This window comes from Adiantum capillus-veneris, chromosome 20 (assembly GCF_014529385.1).
Source record: "Adiantum capillus-veneris isolate H3 chromosome 20, ASM1452938v2, whole genome shotgun sequence".
Classification (NCBI taxonomy): domain Eukaryota; kingdom Viridiplantae; phylum Streptophyta; class Polypodiopsida; order Polypodiales; family Pteridaceae; genus Adiantum; species Adiantum capillus-veneris.
Genome location: NC_140950.1, coordinates 29350736 through 29367272, shown reverse-complemented (window position 1 = coordinate 29367272; position 16537 = coordinate 29350736). Strand labels below are relative to the sequence as shown.

Sequence of the window (16537 nt, the reverse complement as noted above, 5' to 3'; positions counted from 1 at the left end):
TGGGAAGAGGAACCCTCTTCTCTAGCAGCGTCTGTCCTGTCAGCCATAGTGTAATTCCAAGTTCCTATGCTTTGTGTCTTCGCCGCAAGCCAACCAAGGCTCACTTCTAGAGGAAAAAGTGATCTTGTCCCAGCAACGGACCCATGGGATTGGCCCGTAGGGCGGTAGACGTTAGCTTTCACCCGATTCTTTAACACTTGACTATACGACACAAAGCAATGATTTAGAAGGAACCTGTAACTCGGAATGGGATTACACTTCAAAACAAAAGCACGGCCTGGAAGCTAGAATGCTCCCGAGCGGACAGCGACACTTGTAGGCTCCAAAGGTTGGCGCCCCTTTCGGTATTTCTTTATTCTTTAACAGAGGGAATAGAACCTGTGATTTCCTACAAGCTGTCCCGCACAATCTGGGCTGAATTCTATCTGTTCTGGCCCGATTTCGGCAGCATAAATGTATTAGGACGCTTCACATGCAGTATCCCCACGGAATAGATGACTTTCCCGACGCATACGGACACTTTGCAAAACCTGGCGAGAATCTGCAGCACGTTGAATTCTCTGTTTTCTGCCCCGAAAATGCACCAGATCATCTCTACAGCGGTCCCCTTGCGTCCCCGAACGTCCTGGGGGTATTAGGGACCGTTTAGGGCCGAAAGCCTGAACCTGCAAAAATACACAGCAGGCTGTAATTCCCTGTTTGGGCTCCGTTTCGCGTGCCGCTCGCATCCGTAGCAAGTCCTCGAGCTCCCGCACCCGTAAGGCTACTTGCCCTATGAATCGGACGAGATTCCTCACGTAAAACCTCTCCAAATTCACCTGTACCTGCGGGGGATTAGCCACTAGCTAGTCCAGTAGCTGTGCAAGAGGCTCTTGCCTCGGCAATCGCACATGAACCCACATAACTGTACATTGGTCAAATGAAAAGCCCACTCGAGGGGCATAACATAACTGCTCGTAGGGGGGAGAGAGAGCAGTGCGTAGCGTGCAGGGCATCACTCCTGGCACCGCACTATACATAAGAGGGAAAGAAAGCACTCCATAGCTCTTAACCTGTGGCAGGAAACTTGCAAATGAGCCTCCCAGCTATAAATTCAACGCCACTTCTTCTTGCATGAGGAAAGTGCACAGAAATGTGCCACTCGGCGCGTTTACAAGCCATTTCCCGTTTCGGGATTGCCCCCTAAAAATCTCCCGACCGGTCGCCCAGTTGACTTCGCGGCAGAGTAATAAAATGTTCCCCTTGTTATACCGGAGGTAATGACGCGAACACATTTTCAGGTCGAAAATAGCAGTTTCCTAAATTTTAGGAGATGCTTCCATGGCACTCACATTGGTCATCTGACCATCAATCACCACTGGAACCACATTGAAAAATGCAATGTCGGCCAGCTATCAGGTGATTTACACTCGTAGCCCCACCATGGCTAACCTTAGTCCATTTGCTCAACTTCAATGCTCACTAGCCGTCCTGCCTAGACTCTTATTTTCCGCCTCACACCATGCAACTCCGGCATTGGCATTTCCAGAGGGGTGCCTTAAAACAAGTCAAATAAAATTCCCCCAAAAAGAAATGAACAAGTAAAGTTAGTTGCCATAGACTCGTGACAGTCTCCTTTATACCGACTTCTTAGGTCAAGTCCGAAAATTTGTGCCACCTCGAGAAAATGTGCAAATGTGTGCACATGGGAGTTTTTTGACGATAATTCACTATTCTGTGAACCACTGATGAACCGACTGGACCGACATGTTCCTTTAGCCTAGATCTACATGCAGATCCTATCAGATGCCCATTGAAGTGTAACAACATCCGTCAAAACGCTTGTACAAACCATTTATGCAAGAGGGTTCCAAAACTAGAAAACCTAATCGAGTGGACTCGTCTGGACATGCAAGTCCTCCAAACAGGCTCACAAAATTGCCGGTACTAAACTTCCTAGGATTCTAGACACTCCTATCTAGGGATAGTTGGATAATTGGCTCTAGAAGTCCATGAAGCATGTCTTCATAGCACACAGAGCCATGTGCACGTGACATTATCAAGCTTCCACAAAGTACAAAGTCCGAGGGTTCTCTCTCTCCGGCACGCTCCAAGCTAATCTGCTGGGAGAAGAGGCCTTGGCACTCTTTAGAGGCCCTTAGCCATGCCCAAAAGGAGTTACATGAAAAGCATAGGTTCTAAAAGCATTTGGAGTCCCAAAAGCTAGCGCTCCATGGACTGTTCGTACTGCGTGCCACGTCAACAGTTGTTAGCGTTGACGTGGAGATCCGTACGGCTTGCTACGTCATCAGCCTTTATGCAATTTAGGTCCAACTTTTATTTTAAAAGCTTTTAGGCCCCTCAGTGGGGTTCCATAAGTTTGGCGGGTTAGGTTTCTAACTCTTAACCCATTGGGTCCCTCGATAGGAACCTGCAAGTTGGTTAGAACTTCGTTTGACTCTGTCCTAGGGGTTAGGCCCCCTACTCTCGGGCCTTTATTCTTCAGGCTATGCCACCTCATCACTTCGTGACATACCCCCCTCTTGAAAGAATTGCAATCGCCCTCGATTATGCCAAAAAACAGACATATGACAAAAACTAGTGACACTGACTCTAAGTACCGACGCACTAGACCACACATATCCAACACTTGCACGTAGACGATAGTCACTGAACATTCACATCACTATCCTGTTGAGATCTTAGATGAGAATCATGATCTTTGTAACTTATTTAGCAATCACATCCAGACCGCGCTGATCTGTTCACGGATGTCTTGATCTACTAAATCTCGTTACTAACATATCCACATCACCCCTCAGGTGAACAAGACAAAATACTGCGGAGTATCCGCTAGGTTCTCCTCGTCCATCCACTTGGCATCGAGAGCCGGAGAGTTCTTGAATTGGATCAAATACCAACGACAGCTTACCTTTTGTTTTCCTTTCCTTGTGAGCCAAAGAATGAGAATCTCATTTGTCTCTTCCACTTGGGGCTGCTCATCTGGCTGCCTATCCAGTGGCACTTCATCTTTGAAAGGTCTCAATAGACTAACATGAAATGCATTGTGAATCTTCCAAGTATTTTGACTGCACTTCATCTTTGAAAGGTCTCAATAGACTCGGATGAAATGCATTGTGAATCTTCCAAGTGTCTGGTAACTTCAATCTAAAGGATACATCATTTATCTTTTCTTGGATTTGGAAAGGTCCTTATTATCGCATACTTAGCATTGGAAAAAGCGTCTCCTTATCCTTCCGTTTCCTTATGCGTGCCCTCTCAAATTGTAGGAGCACCCAATATATTCCTTGAGCCATTAGTCACATCGATGCTTGTCTGCTGCGTTCTTATGCCGTGCTTGAGACTTCTCTAAATAAAGCCTCCTGTACCTGGGCAAAACAGTGTCCAGATCCTGTGTATACTGATTGGCTTCAAAAATATCATCTTTGGTGCTTAGAATGGGTGGAACCTTCTTGACACCCTTGATAATCTCAAATGGTGCCTTCCCCGTAGACATATGTACTGTGTTATTGTAGACAAACTCCACCAAGGGCAAATACTTCTCCCATTGAGTCTTTTGAACAGAGATGTATGACTTTGACAAGTCCAAAACCACAAGATTGGCTATCTTCGATTGCCCATTTGAAACGAGGACGAGAATTTAAGCCTTGTGCCTCCCAGATTGCCCTCCAAAACAGACTCTTGAAACGGGGATCTCTATCTGAAACTATAGATTCGGGCATACCATGTGTATGTGAGTTGAGTGATGAATCATAATACTTATCGGTCTATTGATTAGATTGGAAATATCCTCCCCTTGAAGCATAGTCAATTTATACAAAGTTTTTTTGAGGCTGATGTTGCTTGAACTCACATTTGATGTATGTGAGTTGAGTGATGAATCGTAATACTTATCAGTCTATTGATTAGATTGGAAGTATCCTCCCTTTGAAGCATAGTCAATTTCTACAAAGTTTTTTCGAGGCTGATTTTGCTTTGTATGGTCCTCGCACCAAAGTTTTGCTCTAGTATTTTGCATGCTTGGACTATTGTGGTGCACTCATCTATGTAATGCTCATAATTTTGCAGTGATAATTATCCCTAAAGCTTGCTCATCTTGGCTTGAGCTTGTGCCCTCATTGACCTAGTTTTGGCGCCTTCACTTGAGGTGGTTTGACAGCGGACCATACCCTTTTTCCAATAGGTGCCCCCTCAATTTCATCTCCCACATGTGAAATCTCTCTGTGTTGAATACTGTACTCCCTTTTTTCCATTGTGCAAAGAGAGGGGTCTTAACACATGGAGACTCTAAGGTGAGTGTCAATCTGTTCACAAAAGCACAACTAGTAGATCATCTCTATATATGATTCTTAACACATACGTTGCAAAGGGATGTTGTGCTTGGGTGCAAAAGATTTGACTTTTAAGTAAAGTGGGAGAGATTAGAAAATGAGAGGCTTCTTGTTCACCAACCTTTGTGGACCTATGCCGACTTTATCCTTGGGAGGAGCCCTCTATTTTATGTCGGTGGTGGATGAGCCGCTTTATACTTCCTCAAGCATAAGGATGAGGCTTTTGAGATCTTCAAGAGTTGGTGTACACTTGTGGAGGAGGAATCCAGCAAGCAATTGAAGACTATTTGTACGGACAAGGGTGGAGAGTTTACCTCCAATGCTTTTGTATAGTGTTTTGCAAACCATGGCATCAAGTAGGAGCTTGTGAATACTAGATCGCCCTCATAGAAAATGGAGTAGTGGAGCAAAAGAATAGGATTGTGGTGGAGATTGCGTGAACTAGCTCAAGCATCATGATCTGCCTTAGTCTTTGTGGGTCGAGGCCGTTGCTACATTTGCTCATACTCTCAACCGGTATCCCTAGATTTCTCTCCCTTAACAGACTCCATTTCGCAGGAGTGGTTTCCCGTGGCCAAAGCCTTTGGAGCTTTCAGTACCCAATGCCTTTTTGTTTCAAGAACCGATTCCCATGGGAGCACCATTGTCATATTGCTCAAGGACTGGGGCAGTTTCCATCTACAGCGGAGGTGCCAGAGCCAGTTCAGAGGGCTATCCCACAGGCTGCAAACAGAGGCTCTATCCAAAGCATAAGGGGTATATCACACTCAGACAAGCGCTATTGGCAACCAAGCTACGAACTCCAAAATTGCAGTAGCTCGATGTGTAATGTGCTTTGGAATAGCCTTTCTATGCTGCTTCCCACAAATGCACGAAGTGCATTGTGCTCGCTTACTCCCATATTGGGTAAGCGAATAATCACCTGACCACGATGAAGAGCGTCAATATTCAAGTCACCAAACCAATGATGCCAGAGATCATGTATAGGAGAGCACGCGACAGAGGAAAGAGCTCGGAGCTTGTGAGACCGTGCTTCATCGTGCCCCCTTTGACCTTGCCTGAGTTGAGATCCCGAATAGCAACTGAATGCTTCATGAAGACCGCCTTCATGCCTAACTTGCACACCTCGTGCAGTGACATAAGGTGGAAACTTAATCGTGGAACATAAAGAACCTTGGAGGAATGCATCCCACCTCGTGCAGTGACATAAGGTGGAAACTTAATGGTGGAACATAAAGAACCTTGGATCAACTACATAATGCCCTCATTGTGAATGAGATTCACCAATTTTGTCGCCAATAAGGATCCAATCTCGAGAGTCTCAAACAACAAGAACTGTCTCAACCTTCGATGTCGCAGGAGAAGTCTTAGGGGGAATCATCTCCAGATGGACGAAGGTCGGAGCCTTGACTGTTGCTGAATTAGAAGAGGACTCTCCAACCCGACTAGTCACTGATGAAATATTTTCTAGTTTGGATGGATGTAGGTGAGATATATATTTTTCGATTTAGCTTGGATCTATTGCCATATAATAATGGAGTCAATACTACATTTCTTCAATTTGACACTTTACTTTGGAATGAACTTTTAATGTTTACTTATTGCAGTCAATCATTATATACTAGAAATTTATTCATATTGTTCCTTGTCAAGGGTGAGTTGTCTTTTTCAACATATTCTGTTTAGTTGTATTAGTTTTTTAGCATACAAAGAAACTCGCACACATGTATTCGCGCGCGCGCAGTGCGCACACACACACACACACACACACACACACACAGATTTCTTAGGGAGTCATAATAAGCAGACAGCTTGCATAAGCAATAATGATAACTTTTTAATCTTTCTAGAAAAGCAATCTCACTTGCAAAAAGCAAACAAAGAGATACACTGCATAAGCATTAATTACAACTCTTTTGTCTTTCCATAGAGACTATCTCACTTTTTCTTGGTCATTTTCATTATTTGTGGCTTTTCAGGTGGATGAGAAGTCAGAACCTAGTGCTATTAAGAAGAGATATCGCCATTTGGGTGAGTTTTCGGAAGTTCAATCATCCGTGTAAGACTTTTGGGGGTGAGATCTCATGAAAATATTTTAGTTTTCTTGCTTTGATTCATTTTGGTCTTCTCTTCCTAAAGCCTGGTGATATAGAAGCTCCTTTGATAAGTGTATACAGTGATGCTTGTTTACCTTACATCTCTGTTTTGTATTATTATAAAGTTAGCTGAGCTAACTACTCATGTGGGCTGCTTTGTCAGCGATTTCTTTTCAAGACTCCATTCTTTTTACAAGTGCTTTAACAAATGGTGCTATTAAGTGTGGCCTACGTGCCAGTTGATCTCAGATCCTGAGAGTGATCTCTCCAGCAGAGAGTTGTAATGTCTCTCACAATGTAAAAAAGAAATCCTGCCAAGGGCGGGCGCCTTAGCACTAGTTTTGTATCTGAGCCATAAAAGGGCTTGGGGCTGTTTTGGTAATTTGACCATAAGAAATTTCATGAAACTTCTTGAGTAAGACGTGTAAATTACTTCGAGAGACTTGACTTCAAAAGTCTATAAGTTAAAAAGCTCACTTTTCAAAAAATAGCAATTTTTATGTAAAACTACTATGTATTTGTATTTTTAAAAGAAGCTTGAGCCTACTCAAAATTGTTTGATCTACTTTTGAGACGGTCTTGTAAAATTTTGTGCCTTTGACAGATCAGTTTTCAAAGATGTCCGGACATGGAACACACCTTTAGTCCTTGAATTATTTTCATACAATTTTTTATCAACTCGTATTGTGTTGAGCATATTTCCCTGAAAGGGTTTTGCTTTTAGAAATCTTGATAAGAAAATTCTTAAAAAAAGTTGCTTCAAGCCACAAAAGTGGCTTTCTTTCCACGAGACTAGTGTTAGGGCCAATGCATCTTAGAGAACTACACCTCTCTTGTCTCTTGTGGGTGTCCTCTGAAATGAGGTGTTTGGAGTTTTCTACATAGCATCTTGACAGGAATGCCAGCTGCATATTATCTTGTTTGCAAGGAGTAGCTATCAATTCTCTTTGCAAAACAGTCAATTGTTTGCAAGGGTCCCTCTTGATTAATTGTATTGTACTTGTAGAGGTTTGTACCAGTTCATAGTGAAGGCTTGTCCGTTTCAGGGTCTGTTTGGCTGAATGTAGCCTGCATCTCTAGAGTTATGGCAGAAACTCAGTATGCAGAACTTTGTATTGATATATGCTTGTGTATGTGTGTCTCTCTTAATACCTAGTTGTACACCCACTACTGGGTTGGTTCTCTTGAAGGTTACACCCTTTATGACATTGGCGCGGATGTGGTGGTATTTAGTCAATATTATGCATGATGGAAGTGATGTTTATATTGTTTTGTGGTTGACTACCATGCGTCTATACCTTGTACTTTCCTTCAAAGGTGAATCTGCGCTTACCCCTGATTTTTCTAGGTATATATATAAGAGCAGAGTGTTCAGCAAGGGCAGTAGCCTCACACCATGAAATATTCATATGATAATATAATGGAGGCCAGATGATGCAGTCTATGTTCTCATTGTTGTCGATTTAAGCAAAAATTTGTGCACACATCCATTTGTAGTCCTTAGCATATCTACAGAATTTTGCCCATTACTACAAACTTCTATACGTACAAAACATATATAGTTGTGCACAAGAAGCTTGGATCTTATCATCACTATTGATTTGAATTTTATCATATGCAACATTATACATGGTAGTCAAGGACATGTGAGATTACATGATTAATAGTACGACAGAGAACATCAAGAATTGTGTGTAGGTGACTGACAGTGGAGGTTTACTTAGAGACCACTGGAGGTGGCCAATAAAGTAAGGTTGCCAAACTAAATTGATGGTGGAAGTTGTTTCGAATGTTCAAAACAAACAAGGCACCAAACTAGGCAGACCCTTATGAGTCTCACCCCGTTGAATCTTGCTTTGTGATAAGGCTTGGCATGCTGATTATGGAATTACTGCTGTTAAGATCTGTGCCATATCCTACAGTTGGGCACACGGACACGGACACACAGATAGGGGTCGTGGCTCAAAAGTCGCGTAATAACCTGGGAACTCCTCTGATTGGACCATAATCACTTGAGATAAGAATTGAAGCCAGGTGTCAACGAGAGCAGGGAATTTCCTGCTTCGTGGCTCCTTAGCCTCGCCGTCAACTCGCATGGGAAATTCCCTGCTCTCGTTAACACCTAGCCTTCAATTCTTATCTCAAGTGATTAAGGCCCAATTAAAGGAGTTCCCACGTTATAACGCGACTTCTGAGCCACGACCCCTATCTGTGTGTCCGTGTCCGTGTGCCCAACTGTAGGATGTCACATTATTTAAAATAAGTTCCTAAGACTGATGGTAATAGCTGATGTGTTTTTGGTATGTGCCCTGTTTGATTGCTAACCATTCATATTTTTATCAGCATTACTACTTCATCCTGACAAAAACAAGCATGGGAAGGCTGAAGCTGCATTCAAACTAGTATCAGAGGTATGTGCAACTTCATCCGAGGGTTCGTACCATGTTACTTACATTTCTTACCTCTTTGTCGACAACATTTCATGGCGAATTACTCAGATTAAGTTGTGGTGTGTACTGATCTGCCTTTTCAGATCAAATCATCATCTTGACGCATATTTGCATGTCAGCTGCCATTCAAGATCGATCTCTTTAGTGTGCAAGGAGCCTTGCTCGACACAGTTGACCCTGAAAACATGATGCATGATTTTACGCTAGGAACCTGGAAACAATACTAACGATAAATGATCTTTGAATTTGGCGCATGCATGCATACATGTATCAATATTTAGGGCCATCTTGAGGGCACAATTCGATTCTTGAAGCTACATATACTTTCACTGTATGCCCGAATGAGGTGTTCAATGAAATTTTGACCCAAGATTTCTCTTGGCCTTTCATTATACAAAAAAGGTGTAAAGGTTGGTATAATTAAACAATTTCCATGTCATCCAATGATGAAGTTGTGCGGATGGGTCAGCAAAATATCATCATACCTGTTGTCGAGATACTCGAGGGATAGGTCAGTAGCAATATCTTGTCTTCTTTGGGTGCTTGCATATGTTCATGCATACATGCAGGCATGCACGATTTTAGTGGGGATGCCATAGTATCCAGTCGATATTATCCATGATGGAGCTGATCAATACATAGAGTTGTGGCTGAAAAACCAAATGACTCCAAGACTCTGTGGGATGCGAGATTTGTGCACCTCTCTACTTATGTGTAAGCTTATGCAGAAAGAGTCTGTGTGAAGTCCAAGGATTTTTGAAAATGTTATCATAATGCCATCATTGTGATGCAAGGAGAAAAGGCTTCCAAGCTGGAAGCTTGAAGAAATCACTTTTTAGAGCCTATTCAAAAGGCTACCTTTCCTGGAGAAAGTATTGTATATGTTCTATTTTGTAAAGCGTGTATCTATCCTTCTTCATTTTCTCACTCTTCCCTAGGTATGGCGCCTCATCGTCACCACCCACCGTAGCTCTCTGCTCTTTCAACTGGTGTCAGAACCCCAAGTGTGATCACTGATTAGTACTTCCTAAACACACACTAGATCCTAATCACTGTTTTCTTTACTTACCTTCAATTCACGCACTGATTGCTCGTACAATAACTCAATTGAAGTTAACAAGAAGGTCGATATGCCATTTCCAGCTAAGGCCTCATCTCCTGGTCCGACATTTCAAAGTAAGTCATGAAGCGGCCTTTCCCCATAGTAGAGACGACCACGATCTTGAAGATGAACTTGCTTGTAAAGGTTGCCTGTATGTAGTCTTTAAGCTTTCTGTGTAGAGGTAGTCATCTTCTGGTTTCTCCGGAGCTGATCGATACATAGCCTTGTGATGAAAGCGAGTTACTCCAAGACTCCACCCAATCTTTGAAAGATGGGGCCAATACTTAGGAGAAGGCCAAGGCAAAGGTACCCCCATTTAGACAACAAAGGTCCATACCCCGTTTCTAAAGGTAGCTAAATGCTCTGTCCAAATCCAAAGGGATCCGTGCTAGGGCCTCATCTATGTGCTCTGACGTGTCAAACTTAGCCCTGAAGCAGCCTCTCTCTAGAGGAGAGGCAATCACGATCTTGAAGGTGAACTTGTTAGTGGAAAATACTTGGGAGAAGGTCTTAAAGCCTCTGCTTGGAGGTAGTCGTCTTCTGCCTTTTTCTGCCTCTGATATCTTTCTTTTGGAGTACCTCTGAACTTATGAGGAGTCTCTTGTGTCATTTAGCCAATTTTCTAATGTCTATACTCCTGTGCACTGAGCAATGATTGCATACGGTTGCCATCGTCCTGCGCTGCCACATACAGAACAGTGTCCTAGAAGTTCTGAATCCCCTCCATGAATAATAGGAAGACAGATGCAGTGAGGAAGACCTTTTGTGAGGGAGGGGTGAAGGATAAATCTAAGAGTGGGGGACTTGAGTCCCATCAGACAATACCTACCCTCACCCAAAATCATTGCAAAGACGACTCCTAATTTATGATACTCGAGGCAAATACTCTGGGAGAAGACTAGGAAAACAGCGAGATTCTTGTCCAAGTAAGAGAGATCCATGTCGCATCTCCATCTTGTACAGACAACAAAAATCTTTGTACAAATCTAAAGGGCTCCCGGTGAGAGCCTTATCTGCCTGGTTCGATGGCTGAAATTGAACCTGGAATCAGCCTCTCTTCAAAGGAGAGGCAGTCACGATCGTAAAAGTAAACTTGCTATCAAGGAAGCTCCCTACTGGAAAACCTGTAGCCCACAGCTTTGCATACCAAGGCTTGCTAAGCTGCAAGCCTCGATTAGTACGAAGAGTACATGTTGAAATTCTGACAACGGCCGAACGATCTTAATCTATGATGTAGGTAATAAGCTACCATTGATAAGGTCATGATATGATTGGTGGAGTTACTGGATGACCAACATCCTCTTATGCCAAAAGAAAACCAATGGTTGTAATCAGAGGAGAGTCTCTTGCTCCTCAGCTCGTAGCAAACACTAAGAAAATGAGCCTCCTTATCAAAGACCATTAAGGAAAGGAGCCCGCTATCCTTGGATAATCTTGTTAAGTACCTATCAAAAAACTTCTTCTCATGGATAATCTTATTAAATACCTACTGGAGGACTTCTTCTCCTGCTGAACCTGCAAGAACATGAGAGGTACCATCCCTACCCTATAAAAGACCTTAACTCGCTTTTGCAACACGACACTGCTTGTGATTTTTTAGGTGTCACGTGTGCATCACACATGAGCCACATGGACAAGCTACTGCTACAGGTCAGCATCCGTCTTAGTTCGTGTAGCTTCGGCTCTAGCTTGGCACTTTGTGAGCCTCTAGAATACATGCATGATCAGGCAGGTCAATAGTTGCATACCCTCACTTGGTCAATACATTTTCTCAAAATCTGAGTTACAACTGCACAGCGGCCATGAATTTATATAGGTCTTGGCGAAAAGTAGTCCCCAAAAACAACTGCTAAGAACAACGTTTACAGTAAAAGCAACTCATTGACTTTCATTAAAAAAAGTACACGTGGGCAGGCTGCTAGGTCAACATCTACACTGCCACATCATCATCCGCAAGCTCTGATTGTGCGGCACAATCTTCGGATTCGTATGGTCTCCTCTCTGCAGTTCGGCTCCTCTTGTGCGGTGTCTTGTTTTTTTTGCCTTCCTCTTTCTTCTCTTCTCCTCCTTCCTCTTTTTCCCTTCTCTCTGTAACCCTTCTATTTTCTCCACAAATTGATAGATCTCTAATTTGTCTGATCGGACAATTTGTCCTCATTTTTCCGTAAAAATGCCGGCCTTGCTGAATTGGGTAATTTTTCTAAAATTTTTACTACTCCAAATTTCCCAATTCTAAAGGTTTATGGAAGTTTAATCCTCTTGTGCAATCTCTAGTATGACACTTTTCCTGAGATGAATCTCTTCTTAGTGATGTAAATGTTGTGATTTTAGGGGCTCCACCAGTTACTTGCAAAGTTTTTAATCTTCTGGTGTTTTTTCAGGCCTACGCATGCCTATCTGACAAGACAAAACGGGAAATTTTCAATGTAAAAAAGTCTTTTACAAACTGCAAGCATTGCAGCTTAAGAGAGAGTGTTTCTTCAGGATCAGACAAATGGTCTGGTTATGATGTCCTTGGAGAAAAAACAAGTTTACGAAGGCCTGGAAGCTCACCAGACCTCACTCAAACGGATTGGATTTTGGATCAAGAACGACTAAGAATGTTCCAAGCAAGGGCACGAGCTAGAGTCTTTGGGAACTTAGAGAAGGCGTGGAAAGCAAGAGGCTTCACAGGGTTAGAGAAAACAACTGTGGTTAGAAAAGGGTTTAGTAAAAACCCAAAAGATGAAGCAAATTTTCGTGGATGTAAAATAAGAACGAGTGAGACTAACCAAGAGAATGATAAGACTGTTACAGATCATTTTGCTGTTGTGGCGGACAGAGATTTGGGAACCGAGGAAACTAGGAGGGATGCAGTTGAACAGAAGAATGTTTTTCATCCACAATTATTTCAGCCTTGTAAGAACTTGGGGCTATTGATACGCGACTTACAAGCTGAGTTCATTTCAAGCACAGAAAGTAAAGAAAGTCAAAATGGTGAGCAAGATGTAGTGACTGAAAAGTCTTCAGCGGAAATTGATTCAAGACCAGATGATAGAGGCTCAGAAACTCTTATGCAAGATGGTCATGGAATGTTGGATGCAATGTCAGGGACTCATATACCAACCTTAAGAGCAGTCTCATGCAATCTGACTGCCAATACAGGGCAAAAAATATTTTGTGCAGTGGGCAATCATAGCTCATCGACATCTGCACATGGTCATATGTGCCCTGATGATTTCCTTGACAAGGGTTCAAGTGCACCGAAGAATGAAGCACCTCAGCCAAATAACGTTGCCTCCAAGCAAAGATTTGACAAGGTATTTGGCTGAGTAGCTCTCTTATAGCAAGGGGTCCTTCTCCCATCTTTTGACTTCTTGAAGCATCTTTCTTTTTTCAATACTAAAGCTGCTAGTTTTCTCTGGGCAAAGTGTATGCACGTGAGGATTTCTTCTGTGCTGCTGAAATGGGACTTCATGCAGGGATTTATGTGCAATCTCCGGAAGGAACATGAATTTGAAGAACCCGAAGGAGTCACTGGAAGGGAATACCAACCAATGCAAGAAAGTGAAGAAAAGGAATCTACTAGAAGTAGAAGACAAGATGAAGATTGTGTCAGGACTGTTTCGAGAAAGCAATTTCGGTGTAGACAAATCCGTCGAGATGACAGTCTTGATTTGGAAGAGACGATTTTGCGAACTCAGAGGGAGGTTTGTTTTTTCCTATGTCCAATTATGTATATTTTATACTTTCCCTTTCTGCAGAGTCCACAATGAATCTTGTTCCTAGCAAAGATCAGTTTTGCGTATATCACAGTATCTTTAAGGCTAAGTTGGGTATGCGTTTAGCCCAAAGGGTGGGTTGCAAAGCTGTGCTGACCTAAGGCGCATTTAAGGATATTGCTGGGTGGAATCTACCCATAGGCTATTCCTCTGGGATGGGAGTTAAAATATTTGATTCTGGGATGCGAGTTAAAATATTTGTATCAGTCAAGGGACAGTGATCGCGGTAGCCCCAGTTTTAGAGCAAGTATCTGATGAGTGATCTTTAACAAATGCAGCCTGCCAATGTGAGTCCTGCCAATGAATGCGAGAAACCAGTAGTACTAGGGCAGTTGAGTGCACAACCAAATTGGGAGAAAAATGCCTCGCCCTGCTTGTTGCGTCTGCTTCATCGTTTCTGCATTGGTCGTCGTAGCTCACGCTTGCTCACGAATCCACCGGAGGAACAACCGCCTACACACTCTCCCATATAATGTGTGTACGCGTACATTCCTCTCATTAACTCCCCAAATCCCCCTCTCCCTTGTCTCTTTCACCCCACTTGCACATGCACACCCACCTCCTTCTCCTACCCTCTTACACACTTCTCTTTTCTTCTCGCATTCCAAAGAACCCCATTAGCTTAGGCAAACCGTATGGTGCCAAAAAGATGTGCCGTGGTTGTCATAGCAAGTGGATGCCAATTATGTTTTTCTTCTCCATATTGTTTACACTTTACAGGATAATTGTTTTGGGTAATGAAAACTCAGGATACGCATTTCCTTTTTGAGGCAATCATTAGGGTTCGTGAAGAAGTTTTTTCTGCACAGAAAAGTATGTAAATTGGGGCAAGTGATTTAGTTTCTGTCCTTGTTTATGTTGTTTCAGAAATCGGAACAACTTCTCAACACCTTGCAACGGCTTCGGGAAGAGACAAAAACTGTAGCAGCAAGTCTTAATCATCTCCGATCTGGTTGTAGCTGAGGGTGACATCACTCTATCAATGAAGACAACTTCTCACATTTGCATACAAGGAGTGTACTATGAAGCTATGGTTTGTAACATAGAGAATTTGTATCCTGTAAAATGTACAAATTGTTAGGCAGCTTCGACTCTATATTAGAGTTCTCTCGTATCAAGGAGCATTATGTACAGTACATCTGTCTGACCCATACAGCATTTGTAAAGGGAGCAAATGAGCTATTGATGAAGAGTGATTAAGTTTTTCAAGGCGATAAATAAGTGTGTGGGCATATAATATCACTAGCCCACCTTGACCTCTAAACTATTGTGCTCTTGTGCTGATCCATGAAGCATTTGTTTTTTACCATGAGTGTTCCGGAATGTATAAAGAGAGAACCAAAAATTTACAATTGTTACCCATCGGAGTGGGTCCGCTTAGCAGAGCTAGCTTTGAGTGAAGTTTTACAAGGCGGACACAAGCCAAGGCTCCATATACAAAAGAGTACATAACTTTCTCATACACGGCCAAGAGTTCCCGGGAAATCCAATGATTAAGCATTTGTTAAGAGGGCAAATATGAAGAGTGATCGATTTTCAGCCTACGTCAGGCCTTGGTAAAGCATGGAACTCTTAGGAGCAATCATGGACTGTTGGGTAAGTGCCACATGGCAAGTGCATGATGGCAAACTTTTTCCTTCCTTTTTTCTGGCAAGAGTGGCATTGACTAAGCATTTGTCTTTTGTACATATGCAACTATGAGACATTTGTTTTTCCTAGCTTTATAAAGAGGGGCATTGACAAGTGGGTCACATGTGCTCTTTCTCATCCTCTTACGTAGGCTATTGTGACTTTTCACCTTGTTTTTGAAAATAATTAATTGTGGGCTCACAGACCCATTGTAGTTGTAATTTGAATGTATGGCTGAAGTAAGCCTAATGATAAAAATGAGTGTTTCTCGAATGAGTGAGACTAGGTTTAGGTTGTATATTATCCACATTGGAGTACATTAACCATGCTAAGGGTTGCTGGCTAATAACTTAGTATCAGAGATAAGATTGGTTGGTCTAATAGCAACATGAGTTTGGTGGAGTAAGCAGTGGGTTTTACGTGATGACCTTAAGCTCCATTAAGCTTTTCAAGCATATAGAGGAAAGATATAGAGTAATGAGAACATGTGGTAGGAACAGGGATAAGTTTTATTAAAATTGATTGACTTAAATATTAAAGTCATGGATTATTGGGCTGGTGAGCTCGCTCTGTATAATTGGTGAGAGGGAATTTCCTTGAGAGCTAGAGCTAGGATGGGACAATGTGGAAGGAGGAACAAGAGGAGCAAAATCTGTGCTGCTTGTCTCCTTATCTGGCCACAAAGCCTTTTTGTAGTATCATGTCAAGCTGTATCAGGTTAAATAGTTATTCAAGGTAGGATCAGCTTGTATAGGGCTTGTCATGTGCAGGTTTGATATTGAAATGGATTCTCGATCGTTTTTAACAATGCGACAATGACACTATCAGTAGGGGGTGATTAGTCTCCTTCCTCCTAGTGCGAATGTGGCAGCCATTGCGTGTTCCGGAAGCTTTTAAGCCTTGTTATCATCACCTACGTCTCTCATGCACTTTCACTTGCCTTTCAACCGTCATATCATAGCCCTATGGTTGGATGCTCATCTTCTACTCCTTGTGTTTCTCCCCTCATTCCCAAGCCACTCGAGTGATATACATATATGTATGTGTGTGTGTGTGTGTGTGTGTGAGAGAGAGAGAGAGAGAGAGGAGTTTGGAGGTCGCAAACCCCGCCCTGCGTGCGTGCGTTACTCTGCGTCCCTTCAAAGCTGCCCCTTGGGCTGCGTGCAAT

The 16537-nt window shown here is 42.7% G+C and overlaps 1 protein-coding gene across 2 annotated transcripts in view; it reads left to right on the top strand.

Moving 5' to 3' along the window:
* LOC147432294 (uncharacterized) overlaps nt 1–15004 on the top strand; it is a 63896-nt gene extending 48892 nt beyond the window's left edge. Inside the window, exons 3-7 of one of the 2 annotated variants that reach the window (XM_086492254.1) lie at nt 6311–6362; nt 8771–8838; nt 12361–13278; nt 13441–13668; nt 14608–15004. In XM_086492254.1, coding sequence (XP_086348380.1) covers nt 6311–6362; nt 8771–8838; nt 12361–13278; nt 13441–13668; nt 14608–14703 — 1362 coding nt within the window. In that variant the 3' untranslated portion in view covers nt 14704–15004. Of the gene's footprint in view, nt 1–6310; nt 6406–8770; nt 8839–12360; nt 13279–13440; nt 13669–14607 lie in introns of both variants that reach the window. The other variant, XM_086492255.1, reaches the window with a different exon arrangement.
* Nucleotides 15005–16537: the final 1533 nt, after the last annotated feature.